The 13,413-nt window shown below is 40.8% G+C and overlaps 1 protein-coding gene across 1 annotated transcript; it reads left to right on the top strand.

Annotated features, from left to right (window-relative positions):
- The first annotated feature begins 8,674 nt into the window (after positions 1-8,674).
- On the top strand, positions 8,675-12,859 carry LOC149839716 (caffeoylshikimate esterase-like). The gene is made up of 7 exons (XM_090002771.1): positions 8,675-8,764; positions 8,874-8,906; positions 9,458-9,604; positions 9,687-9,817; positions 9,959-10,096; positions 10,239-10,337; positions 12,438-12,859. Exons 2-7 carry the CDS (start codon positions 8,882-8,884, stop codon positions 12,711-12,713), a joined length of 816 nt encoding a protein of 271 aa, XP_089858897.1. The 5' UTR covers positions 8,675-8,764; positions 8,874-8,881; the 3' UTR covers positions 12,714-12,859.
- The last annotated feature ends 554 nt before the right edge of the window (positions 12,860-13,413 follow it).

Genomic DNA, 13,413 nt, shown 5'->3' with positions numbered 1-13,413 from the left:
ACGAAACGAACCTGAAGCACTCTCTCTTTCTTTTTCGTCTGATTTTTTCATCGTCATCTTCTTCTTCTTCCTTCTTCGTGAAACACTGTAAAACCCCTCTCTCTCTCTCTTTAGAGAGGAAATTAAGGGAAGCAAAGAGTCGACGATCCTATGGCGATCATCATTCTCTTCCTGCTAGCAGTGGTCAAAATGCTGCCCTCATCCAGTAGGTAACCGACTGCGGTGGCCCCTCCGCCGCCTTCGAGAGACACCTACAACGGAATCTTCCTCAAGTACACCTACAACAGAGTCTTTCAAAGTATAATCCGTCTACCCCTACGTCGACAATACTTCTGATCAGGGCTATGCCTTCCAGGCCACCCTGACGCTGCTCAACATGGGCGTTCGCACCCTCAAGTCCTGGCTGGCATTCATTGGGTTCTGGCACTACGAGGTCCTCATCTCGACCTTCGGCATCGTGTTCTCCAATAAGACCCACCTCCCTGCCAACGCCGAGAATGTCACGTTCCTCTCCAGCTTCTCCATCATGGACCTTAAGACTGCCATCGGGACGGCTGGCGACTACAACCTGATCATGGCGAAGATCGTGCTCAAGGGGGTGGAGTTCGACATTGCGATTTACGATTTACACACAGTAGCGATTTATGAAAATCGCGTAGCAAAAAAAAAATGGTAAATCGCTACGCGATTTTCGTAAATCGCTACTCGATATAGCGATTTACAAAAATTGTGTAGCGAAAAAAATTGCTAAATCAAGTAGCGATTTATGAAAATGACGTAGCAAAAAAAATGGAAAATCGCTAAATCGAGTAGCGATTTACGAAAATCACGTAGCAAAAAAAAAAGTAGAAAATCGCTAAATCGAGTAGCAATTTACGAAAATCGCGTAGCAAAAAAAATTAGAAAATCGCTAAATCGAATAGCAAAAAAAAAATTGCAAATCGCTACTCGATGTTCGTAAATTTCTAAATCACGTTGCAAAAAAAAAAAAGGCAAATCGCAACGCGATTTTCATAAATCACGTAGCAAAAAAAAAAAAAAAGAAATTTTGTCCTTATCTAGAATCATCATTTCATGACACCAATGGGAGGAAAGGGTGTTACGAAAACTGTGAGCAAGAAACAACCGAAGGAAACAATAAACAAGAACGATCAAACAAAACACAACGACACACAAATTTATGTGAAAAAATCTCCCCTCAAATCCGAGGGGGAGTAAAAAACCATGGTCGCCCAGAGGGAAAAATTTATTGCTCTTTTTCGACAGTTATAAAAGGAAAAGAAAAAAAATGTATACAAGGCCCCTTGGACCCCCACCCGCTGAACGCGCAGCGGGACCCGCATCGGGGGGGGGGAGGGGAGGGGCGTCAGTGTGCAGGTCAGTCGGTGCTTGATAGAGCAGTGTAGGATCGTCTGTTGGATGTGCACAGAGGCAGAAAGAGAAGAGAGAGAGAGGGGGGTTTGATGTTCATGACCTTCTTCAGGGGGGATTCCTTTCTCAGATAATCCTGTAGTGCAGTGACTGAGTCTTAAATAACCATATCCGGGGTACTTAAGTATTTGCAACCGTTCTTTTTTTAGAATCATCGTTTTATAGCACCCATGGCGGAAAGGGTACTTAAGTCTTTGCAACTGCACCAGACTCCGATGCTAACAGGTGTTGACAAACATGGGGATACGAGTCACACGTGCTTACATACGTGGTGCTCATTGGGACCCATGAACACGCATCTTCCGGGGGGGGGGGGACATATAACTTGCTTCATCTCTAAAAGGGCTGGTGCAGTGAAGGAACGTAAAGCTGGGTTTACCACGATGGGGGCAGAGTCTGCTGGACCTAGAGCCCCTGTTGCGCAGACCGTGTAGGAGGGGCCACTGTCTCATGGTGGTCACGTTGTGGCTTGGGCTTCATCCCAAGATTGGCAGCATGGGGGCAGCAAGAACGACAGGTCAACAAGAGGGTCGAGGCTGACGTTGAGCGAAGCCAGCCACACAACAACAAAGGAAGGCTAGTCTGGCATCATAAGGAGGATGCTGGAGGTGGCAATGCATCTGTTCTGCGAAACTGGTCGGCTGACGGGTCGGCTTCCCCATGGTAGGAAGGAGACTCCTCGTATGATGGGCTCAAAAAATAAAGGCTTGGAAAGTTTTGATTGGAGGCTGAAACAGGGGGATTTCCCAATCCCATTAAAGACGAAGCATGTTATATGTTCCCCCCTGAACAGGGCAGTTAGATACATCTCATGTTTGGGGGTCCCAAAGAGCACCACGTATGTAAGCATGTGCATCTCGTATCCCTATGTTTGTCAGCATTAATTAGCGTTGGAGTTTGATGCGATTGCAAAGACTTAAGTACCCTCTCCTCCATTGGTGCCAAAAAAAAATGATGATTCTTGAAAAAGAGTGGTTGTAAAGACTTAAGTGCCCTGAAGATAATTATTTAAGACCCAGTCTCTGCACTGCAGGATTATCCGAGAAAGAAATCTCCCTTGGAGGAGGCCATGAACATCAACCCTCTCACTCTCTCTCTCCCTTCTCTTTCTGCTTTTGTGCACATCGAGCAGAAGATCCTACATTGCTCCATCAAGCACCGACTGACCTGCACATTGACTGTTGTGGAGCCTGATTCAGAGTTTTTACCCTTACATGAGCAGGGTTTGGGGGCTCATCTCAACGTGGGTTGCATCATTCAACTAAATGAGTTGTAGATCTTGATTCAGAGTTTTTACCCTTACAGGAGAGGGGTCTGGGGGCTCCTCCCAGCGTGGATAGCATCATTCAACTTGAAGAGTTGTGGAGTCTGATTCAGAGTTTTTACCCTTACAGAAGGGGGGTCTGAGGGCTCCTCCCGGTGTGGGTAGCATCATTCAACTTGATGAGTTATGGAGCTTGATTTAGAGTTTTTGCCCTTATAGGAGGAGGGTTTGGGGGCTCCTCCCAGCGTGGGTAGCATCATTCAACTTGAAAAGTTGTGGAGTCTGATTCAGAGTTTTTACCCTTACAGAAGGGGGGTCTGAGGGCTCCTCCTAGCGTGGGTAGCATCATTCAACTTGATGAGTTGCGGAGCTTGATTTAGAGTTTTTGCCCTTATAGGAGAAGGGTTTGGGGGCTCATCCCAGCGTGATAGCATCGTTCAACTTGATTCGTTGTGGAGCATGATTCAGAGTTTTTGCCCTTACAGGAGGGGGGTTTGGGGGATCCTCCCAGTGTGGGTAGCATCGTTCAACTTGATTCGTTGTGGAGCCTGATTTAGAGTTTTTGCCCTTACAGGAGGGGAGTCCGGGGGCTCCCCCCGGCACGGGTCCTGGGTGTCGTGGTCAAAAAATGCACAGGGTGTCGTGGTGAGAAAGACATATGTTTGTTTCAAGCAAGGTTGAAAGAAATCACTGGAAAATATAATAAGGAGCATGCCAGAATCAAGATGTGGATGTCAAGCGAGAATGATGTTGTGCAACTCAAATAACACAGAATAATAGGAGTCTGGTTTTTAGTTAAAATGGGGAATGAAATGACAATAGAAATCACTGAAAATTTACAGGAATAAACTAGACTCAATAACGAAGACACCACTTTTTACGGATTTGGAATATAACCTCCGGTTAGAGAGATATGACCCTGACAAGTTGGTCCTAATTCGGGTAGCGATTTACACCGATTTGCTTACTGAATAACACTACAAATCGTTATAGTGATTTGCGGAAGACACTACAAATAACTATAGTGATTTGCGAAAGACACTACAAATCGCTATAGTAAGATCCAACAACACTATAAATCGCTGTGGGGCTCGTTGGAGACCCAAAAACACTTTTAATCGCTATAGTGATTTGCGAAAGACACTATAAATCACTGTTGAAAAACCAGATAACATTATAAATCGTTGTGGGGCTCGTTGGAGACCCAAAAATACTATAAATCACTATAGTAATTTGTGGAAGACACTACAAATCGCTGTTGAAAAGCTGGATAACACTATAAATCATTGTGGGGCTCATTGGAGACCAAAAAATACTATGAATCGCTATAGTGATTTGCGGAAGACACTACAAATCGCTGTTGAAAAGCCGAATAACACTATAAATCGTTGTGGGGCTCGTTGGAAACCCAAAAGCACTATAAATCGCTATAGTGATTTGCGGAAGACACTACAAATCGCGGGATCCGCGCCGGGGGGGGGGGGGGGGGCTCCTGTAAGGGCAAAAACTCTAAATCAGGCTCCACAACTAATCAAGTTGAATGATGTTACCCACGCTGGGAGGAGCCCTCAAACCCCCTTCTATAAGGGCAAAAACTATGAATCGGGCTCCACAACTCATCAAGTTGAACGATGCTACAGTCAGTGTGCAGGTCAGTCAGTGTTTGATGGAGCAATGTAGGATCGTCTGTTGGATGTGCATATAAGTAGAGAGAGAAGGGAGAGAGAGTGAGAGGGTTGATGTTCATGATCTTCTCTAGGGAGAACTCTTTGCCTCTCTTGATTTCTTCTTTAGAGAGAGAGGGGGTTTTACAGTGTTTTACAGAGAAAGAAGAAGAAGACTTTGAAGAGTCAACATCATCCTCGACTTTCTGGATGGAGGACATGTTTGTCCTTTTTTTGAACGATTTGTTTTTTCTTTTTTGAATGAAGAGCATTTTTGTCATTTTTTCAAACCATCGCTTTATGAGAAGAATAACAAGAAAGGGTACTGAAGTCTTTGCAACCACACCAGACTCCAATGCTAAGTGATGTCAACATACACGAGAATACGAGCCCCATGTGCTTGTATACGTGGTGCTCATTCAGACCCCCAAAAACAAACGTGGGATTCAAGAATCATCGGGGGAGAACATACACCACCCTCTCCATTAAAGAGGGGGTGGGAGCCGTTGTTTCAAAAGAAGGGAGATGCAGGGGTCTTGTTCATAGTGGTGGGTCCCCCCTCATCCAACACAATAGGGATGGAGCCCACTGTAAGCGTTTTTTCAAATGACAACGGTTCTAAGTCCAACGTTTGTTTGGACCGTACTCATATGTTATATTTCAAATATCCATTGTTTGATGGCAATGTGGACAACTTGGACAAGGATAATTCTGGTCGATTTCGTACATGACGAAACTCTAGTGAAGCACCTGGCCGCCTACGACCAGCGCAAATATCTTCGATGATGCCGTAACAACAAAACCCTTCTTCCCCAAGTAGTGTTCTCCATCTCTGTCTACAACCACACCACCTTTCGCGTCGATGATACCGTCGACCGTGCCCGACAGGAGGGCGAGGGTGAGGGCCTTCCCCTCATTGAGCACTACTCCCAGTGTGACTTCGTCCTCTCCATCAGGCGGCCCCAATCCATCATCATCCTCGTCAAGGCTGACTATTCGGTCGATCACACCATAGCCTCCTTCTCTCCCTTACTCGAGCCCGATGACTCTATCATCGACGACAGAAATGAGTAGTACGAGAACACCGAGCGTCGCACCTCAGAGGTCACTGGCACCGGCTTCCTCTACCTCGGCATGGGCATCTGCAACGAAAACAAGTGCTTGATTTCAAAGAGTTTTCGAAGCTAAGCAACGATCGCCCGATCTGCAGCCTTCATGTTTTCGACATCAAACGGCGTGTGCGTCGTTTGCAACTGAAGGTAAGTCGATTCGAAGGCGAAAATGTTCACGAAAATGCAAGAAACCAGAGAACCAAGAGGTGGGCAGGTACCAATTTGGGGGGTTTCCGACGAGTTGCGAAGATGGCTGGGCTTGATGACGACCACCTTCTGGTCCGTGATGAGCTCCTCCTTAGAGTCAAAATCGTTGCCACCCATCTTCGAAATCTGCTCATATTCGTCTTCTTCAGCGAAGAACTTCATGGGTTTCAACTTGCAGACGCTGACAAACAGCTAGAATAACTCCGCTCCCGATCGACGAAGACGAGCACCCGACTTGGTGGTTCTTTTGGAGGAGGGAGAAGAGGACTAAGGAAAGAATCTGCCCTTTAACACCATCCCCTCTTCCCCTTCCTTTTCTCTTCTATTTTTTTCATCGATCTCTACTCTGCAAAATTGGAGAGAGAGAGATGCATCGACAAGCGCAGCGCGCCCATCGATGCATTTTTTTTTCATAACAAGGGGGAGGTGGATAAAAAATAACGTAAAGGAAAGGATGTGGCGGATGCGCGGAATGCCATCCGTTGCATCCAATATTTGTTACAAAAATTGTTCTCAACAACTTTTTCATCCCGTGTGCGACGCACGAGATGAGCCATCAAACATGCCCTTAGAGTGCACCCAACAGCTGGACGAGATTTGACGATGAGATGGGACTTAGATCTTGAAGTCTAGAATTAATGCTTTGTTTGGAAAGTGGTAGCTGAGATGGGAGTTCATGCTTTCGGTAGATACATGGTCAAATTGTGGGTGTTTGGAAATCGACGGCTGGGATGAGAGTTTATGCATTTGGGAGAGGAAGTGAGACTGTCCTCTCCCTCTTTCGAACCATCAGTTTTCAAACAAAGCCTAAGATCTTATGAGCTAAAAAGTCAGTTGTCTGGGTCTTCATGGAAATTGATTTGGCTAGAACGCAATCATGGTGATTGAGCAAGGCTCCTGCTACTATGCCATCAACAAGTGCCACAGAAACCGGAATCTTTCATCAAAGGCATTCAATTGTTACCCATCCAGAAGTGGATCAAATCAGACCAACCAGAATACTCTTAACCAATGTTGGCAGTATCAGCCGATACGTATCGTAACAGCAGAAAATCAATATGATACTAACCTGAATTGGTTATTTTTTAATAAATATAAAAAATACTTAAAATTGATTTTTTAATACTATTTTAATAATTTTAACATGTATCATGATCTGATTTAGACAAAATATTGTTTAGTTATTTTTTAACCGATTCAGAACAACTCACTTGAGAATCCGTATAGGCCCGATTCACCTTGGTCAAACGATTCAGGGCCGATACTGACAACATTGCTCTTGAGTTCTTCAAACTCCATGAAATCTTCTAACACATGCCCTGATAGTTTTTAAGCTGTAACTAGCGCTCAATTTCCAAAGCAATACAAAATTAGCATCTTCTTATATGATTGAGCAAGTTACCTCTTTCTTCACTATAGAAAATGATATATGTGTCCTGATTCAAGAAACAAGAAACACAAACTATATATCCAAATCATCATCTGGATCTAATGACTCTTCATTTGAATCACCAATATAATGTATCTGACCCTTGCCATCATCATTCCTTTGCAAGTAAGGTTTACCAATGGCAGAAGCATGGTCATTAGTGAGAGAACTGGATATGTCATTTTTCTGTGAACATAAATATCTATATGTTTGCTATTCCCTGTTACAGACAAAGAACAACAAAATCTAAACGCACAAAAATTCCTATTTTAATTTTATCCAGTTACTCAATTTGTATCCAGTCAAACATATTGGACTCAGTATGCCTGAATGGATCCAGTTAATCAACATAAATCCAGTCAACACATATTTGACTCAATAGGCCAGAATGGATCCAATTGGACCAGATTGGATCCAGTAAATAATCATTATGGCCTCCTAATTGGACCCTACTAGAATAAAATCCCTAAACTAATTAGATCATGTTGATTGAGCCTCAATTAAATTATTAAGATAATTCGATGCCATTCTGTATATATCTCGGACTTCCTTCCTTATGTCCTTGCACAAGAGGCCCTAATGTCGAAAAATATTATGGCTCTGCCGTTTGTCCTTAGAGGTTCTCTCGCATGCATGAGTTTGCAACTAGGTGTGGCAGTAGACGGGTGGTGGCGGTGGCAGTGGCGGTGGTGGGGAGCAAGGTTTCCTTCCTCGCCCCGTCTCAAAATTCTACCCTCCATCTCCGCATGGGTTTTGATTTTAATTAACCTTTATCCCTGTTTCATGTCCTCCATCCCCAGTCCAAACCGGGCAAGGCGAAGTGGGGCCCTATTTTCCCTCGGTCCACTGCCATCTCTAAAGAAGAAACAAGGTGGGGATCGAGGACGGGGCGGGGCAGGGAAAAGCGTAAGTCCATCCCTGCCTCCATCCTTGCACGGGTTTTAATTTTAACTTCCATCCCCGCCTTCATCCCCGTTTCATGTCCTCTATCCCCAGTCAAAACTGGGCGAGGCCCCGTTTTCCCAAGGTCCACTGCCATCCCTATTTGCAACCGTAAGCATCCGTCAAAGGATAAGAACTAACCGAAAAAAGAAAGTAAGTTAGCCGCGGTGACAGGGGAAGAAACCGCTTTATCTTCAAAATAGGAATGGCAAGATTCGTAATAAAAGCGAATAATCGAGGGCTTTCATTAGAAGTTCAACTAATATCATCCTCCCCCCCCCCCCTCATAGACGACAACGACGACGAAGGAGAGAGCGAGGGGAGGAAGGATTTTGGACTCTCTCTCTCTCTCAGAGCGTTAGAATGGTAGGATTCTGAATTTCCACTGGTTTTTTTAAATAGAGATTGCCATTAATCATTCAACGTACCATCTTGGTTTCTGCGTTTGTTTTTTGGATTTATCTGTTTAGTTTTTTCTTTTTTGTTGCAGGCAGAGAGTATGGAGAACGTAAAATATGAAGAGGCAAGCATTGCGAAAACCAGAATTTTATAGATTTGCTTTATCTGTTTTATGTTTATCTGAATATTTTTTTGACATGGCAAACGTATTTTCTATTATAGGAATTCATCATCAGTCGGCGTGGATTGAAACTCTTTACGTGTAGATGGTTGCCCAAAAATCAAGAGCCAAAAGCACTAGTCTTTCTCTGCCATGGTGACCACCTTTGTTCTTTGCTTTGCTTCTTTGATTACCTATCAACTTGTTCATGTTTATTTAAAATCTTATGCGCCCCCCACAATTGTTTTTTCTTTAAATTCTACAGGATACGGGATGGAATGTAGCATCTCAATGAAAGGTAATCAGTACTTTTTTCATGCCTCTAATTTGTTTTTGACAGAAATTCCTTTATTGGCTAGACTTTTTTTTGGCCTACTGCCAGCCTAATACAAGCGAATGAGTATTTTCTAGTTGTTTTTCTCAAATCTGTCCCTGCAGATGTGTTCGGTATGGTCGATTTGCTAAGAAATGACAATTGGATCATGTTTTTTTTATAAAAAAAATGATTTTTTAAGCATTGAATATTTATGAAGATTTTAGACCATCGATTTTGAAACCTTATAAAAACTTACCTGCATGTGGGAATGGGATGATCCAAAAGTCAATTATAATAAAATCAAACACGTAGAGCACATCTATATGGTTAGATTTAAGAAAAACATGAAATAATCCTTCTAAAGTTTGGTAGGCTACCACAATATATATATATATATATATATATATATATATATATATATATATATATATATATATATATAGAGAGAGAGAGAGAGAGAGAGAGAGAGAGAGAGAGAGAGAGAGAGAGAGATAAAACTATGGCTAAATTTTTATGTTTGATGTATGATATAGGTACTGGGATAAGGTTATCACAAACAGGGTTGGCCGTGTATGGAATCGACTATGAGGGGCATGGAAAATCATCAGGCTTGCAAGGATACGTCTCTAGCTTTGATGCAGTTGTTGCTGATTGTTGTGATTTTTTTGCAAGTGTAGCTGGTAAGAAGAGAATTAAGACCAATATCTTAAGAACTCTTTCATGTGATTGAGTTTAATGTGCTTTGATTTTCTTGGTTTGTAGATAAGAAGGAGAACAAGACTAAAATGAGATTTCTGCTGGGGGAGTCAATGGGTGGTGCAGTAGCCCTTTTAGTGCACAAGAAGCAGCCTGTTTATTGGGATGGTGCAGTTTTGGTCGCACCCATGTGCAAGGTCTTGTTGTATGAAACTATTTCCTTCATAAATTTTGGTCTAACTTGTTTGTTTGGTGATATTTTTAGACACCATTGCATATCAATTTTAAGTGATCCATGGTGGCCAATCTGATAATATTGTGATTATTGGGGTGTCCAGATAGCCGATGAGATGAAACCAAGTCCCTTGGTAATCAGCTTTTTAAATAAGCTCGGCAAGATCATCCCTACATGGAAGATCATCCCTACTAAAGATATTGTTGATATTGCTATAAAAGAACCAAAGTGGAGAGAGGAGGTAAGAGAAAAGAAAAGTTTTTTTTTCTTTCAAAAAAAAGAAAAGAAAAGAATTTTTTTTTGGTTAATTACAGTGTTTTATTCTTTAGAACAAGTCACATGAGAATGCAAGTTATGTTGATTTCATTTTTGGTAAATTACAGGTTCGTTCTAATCCATATTGTTATAAGGGAAGGCCCCGTTTGAGGACTGGGCATGAACTCCTGAAGGTTAGCCTGCAAATAGAGAAGAGTCTCAACGAGGTAAATTTTTTTATTAACCAATTTTTTATGTATGCCTTCTTAAAAAAGAAAAAAAAACTATATATCAATGTGCAAAATTTATCCCTAGAAAAGGTGTTTCTTCATATAAGAGTTCAGTTCACATATATTAGCAATTATTCAGTAATTTTTGTGATAGGCAATTATTCTGCAGTTGTTTTGGACAATTATGCTAATCCCTTTATAATTAGAGACATATCTTTTTTGGCACTAATTTCAGAACTTTGACTCAATCATGCGTGCACATTTAAGCTAGCAAACGCGGTCTTGTTTTCTATTCTTGATGTGAACACAAACCATATTGTGCTTTGAACGTTATATTTTGAATTATTCCTTATTCCTTCTCTTAAAATACACATACACCGACCTTTAAAAAAAAAGAAAAGTTTGCCTTCAAATTTTTAGGGTTTTCTATACATTCTCTTCATGATTAGTATAATTTTTTTCATATCCATATCCTACTTGTAAATTTCTTAACCACAACTACTTCATGACAAAAATTTTTCAAGCCCCACAACTCCAAAGGTTTGTAATTAATTATAGTCAAGATGTTGGGAATAAGGAAGGAATATGGTTTCTGCTATATTGGAAAATATCTCTCATTCTAACTTGTGCATAATTTGTCGTTTTTTTCTCTTTCAAGGCTGTTTTCGGTTTAGACTTTTCTGGCTTTTTCTCAAAAACACCGACCTTTGCAATTAAGAAAAGAAAAGTTTTCCTTCAAATTTTGAGGGTTTTCCGTACCATCTCTTCATCATTAGTATAACTGTTATCATATTCATATCCTACTTGTAAATTCCTTAACCACAACCACTTTATGAGGAAATTTTTTCAAGCCCCACAACTCCAAAAGGTTTGTAATTAATTATAGGAAAATTTTCAAATACCTCCTAAACTTTTCAGTCTAATTCATGCATAGACTAAAAGTTCCAAAGTTTGCAAATTCATACCAAAGTTTTTACTTGGGTTAATCAAATTTCCCCAATCATGAATTAATATAGAGTTGTTCTTGGGTTGACACTAACTCATGTTTTGAAGTTACCATCTTACCTCTACAACTCTTGAAAAATTACTAATTCACCCTTAGTTTAGAAGTTTGACCGGTAGAACATGAAGTTAGCCACTACACCAAATACTTAATGTTAACAATTTTTAGAAAAAAATATTATATAACCAAGTATAAATTTCAACAAGCCAATCAAACATTAATTACCCAAACCATTGATAGCACATTCAGGTCGTGTTTGCTATGCATGATCATGACTTGTCCAAACCTGAACCCAACAACTTATTATTTTATGGTTTGGGTAGATTTTGATGGGTCAAAAACTGGACCCGTTGACGGCCCTAAAATCTATTAACATAACAATGACTGAACCCACAAATATCTCCAGCAATTCTATGTTTAGAAACTTGAAACTTTATGCATAGCAAACACTGACCCGTTGTACTATTAATGGGTTGGGTCACTAGTGGGTTGATTAGTTTGCTAGAATTTACACATAGTTATATATATATATATATTTTAAATTGTCAACATTTGTATATTTGGTATAGTGGTTAGCATTTTTGTTTTATGTTAACGAGGCCATGAGTTCAAGTATCATTTTAAACCTACCGTCAAACTTCTAAAATAAGAATAAATTAATAATTTTCTCACATATAAGGGTAAAATAGTAATTTTAAAACATGAGTTAATGTTAACCCAAGAATAACCCAATGTTAATTCATGATTGGGGCAATTTGATCAACCCAAGTAAAAACTTTGGTGTGAATTTGCAATCTTTCAAACTTTTGGTGTGCCCATGAATTAGACGGAAATTTTTGGGGTGTATTTAAAATTTTCCCTTAATTATAGTCAAGATGGTGGGAAGATGAAGGAATATGGTTTCTATTATATTGGAAAATATCTCTCAGTCTAACTTCTTGTGCATCATTGTTTTCAGTTTAGTCTTTTCTTGCTTTTTCTCAAAAAACAGTTGAGTCGAGGTTTTTTTTTTTTTTTAATTCTAACTGTTCTATCTACTACTGGGATTTGCTTTGTGAGAGAATCTTGACTTCCCCTTGTTATGTTGTGGTTAGGTACAATTGCCCTTCTTGATAGTTCATGGTGAGGACGACCAAGTAACTGATCCCTCGGTCAGCAGGCTCCTATTTGAGTCTGCATCAAGCACGGACAAGACCCTGAAACTGTACCCAGAGATGTGGCATGCTTTGACTTCCGGCGAAACGCCGGAGAACATCGAGCTTGTCTTCTCGGACATAGTCAAATGGTTGGACAAGCATGTTGCACAAGGAAATTCAAGGGTCGAGATCGAGCGCAAGACAGAGCACGAAAACCAGATTCCGGTGTCTTAGAACCAAGCTTGACCTTGCTGCTTGGTGGCTCAGTCAGTCATGCCCAAGTAGAAGAAACAAAATAATTTTAATTAATGTCAATGTGATGAAAAAGAATTGTACCAAATTTTAGAGAGTGATGACAAAAATCATTATCATGTTCATCATCCTGAGCATCTATATTTGTCCTATCTTCAATGGTAAGAGTTGGAGTAATGATATGGCGACTAGGGATAATGTCTACAAGTCCAAGCAAATAATTCTTGTCCATGCACAGTATATGTTTGGTTCCATGACAATTCAGTAAAATTTGACTTGAGTTCCACTTAACTCTCGGCTTGGGAGATGTTGACGGTTGTTTGGGAGAGTGATGTTGATGAGGTAGTTTATGGAAATAAAAAAGGTAAAATGTTCTCTGTGTGTTTACTCTCAAAACCAGATTTGGTAACTATCACCATATAGTGGTAGTAGTTGATGATTCCAGGAATTGGTGGCTTTTACCCTTCCAATTGCATTAACAGTTCCCAGCTCCCAAATCGAACCTAAAAATCCTCTTTGTAGGGGGAAAATGGTCAAAGGCTCAAAGGATGTAGGGTTTGTTGAAAAGTGGATTATATGAGGAATTGATGGAAATGACTTGGAGGGAATCCAAGAAAATTGGATATGGAAGGAATTGAAACGATTCATCATGTTTGGAAGTCGTCTGTTGAAGGTTTCATAA

Source organism: Nuphar pumila, chromosome 4, assembly GCF_984573655.1.
Source record: "Nuphar pumila chromosome 4, dmNupPumi1.hap1.1, whole genome shotgun sequence".
Taxonomy (NCBI): domain Eukaryota; kingdom Viridiplantae; phylum Streptophyta; class Magnoliopsida; order Nymphaeales; family Nymphaeaceae; genus Nuphar; species Nuphar pumila.
Note: the sequence above shows the minus strand (reverse complement) of the source record. Positions and strands in the feature narration are given on the sequence as shown.

What these genes read in the sequence shown, in the direction of transcription:
- LOC149839716 (XM_090002771.1), top strand. Translation starts at nt 8,882, where the DNA reads ATGGAATGTAGCATCTCAATGAAAG. An exon ending in TGGTCGCACCCATGTGCAAG is followed by an intron (nt 9,818 to 9,958) that starts GTCTTGTTGTAT and finishes TGGGGTGTCCAG; the next exon opens with ATAGCCGATGAGATGAAACC. An exon ending in AACCAAAGTGGAGAGAGGAG is followed by an intron (nt 10,097 to 10,238) that starts GTAAGAGAAAAG and finishes GGTAAATTACAG; the next exon opens with GTTCGTTCTAATCCATATTG.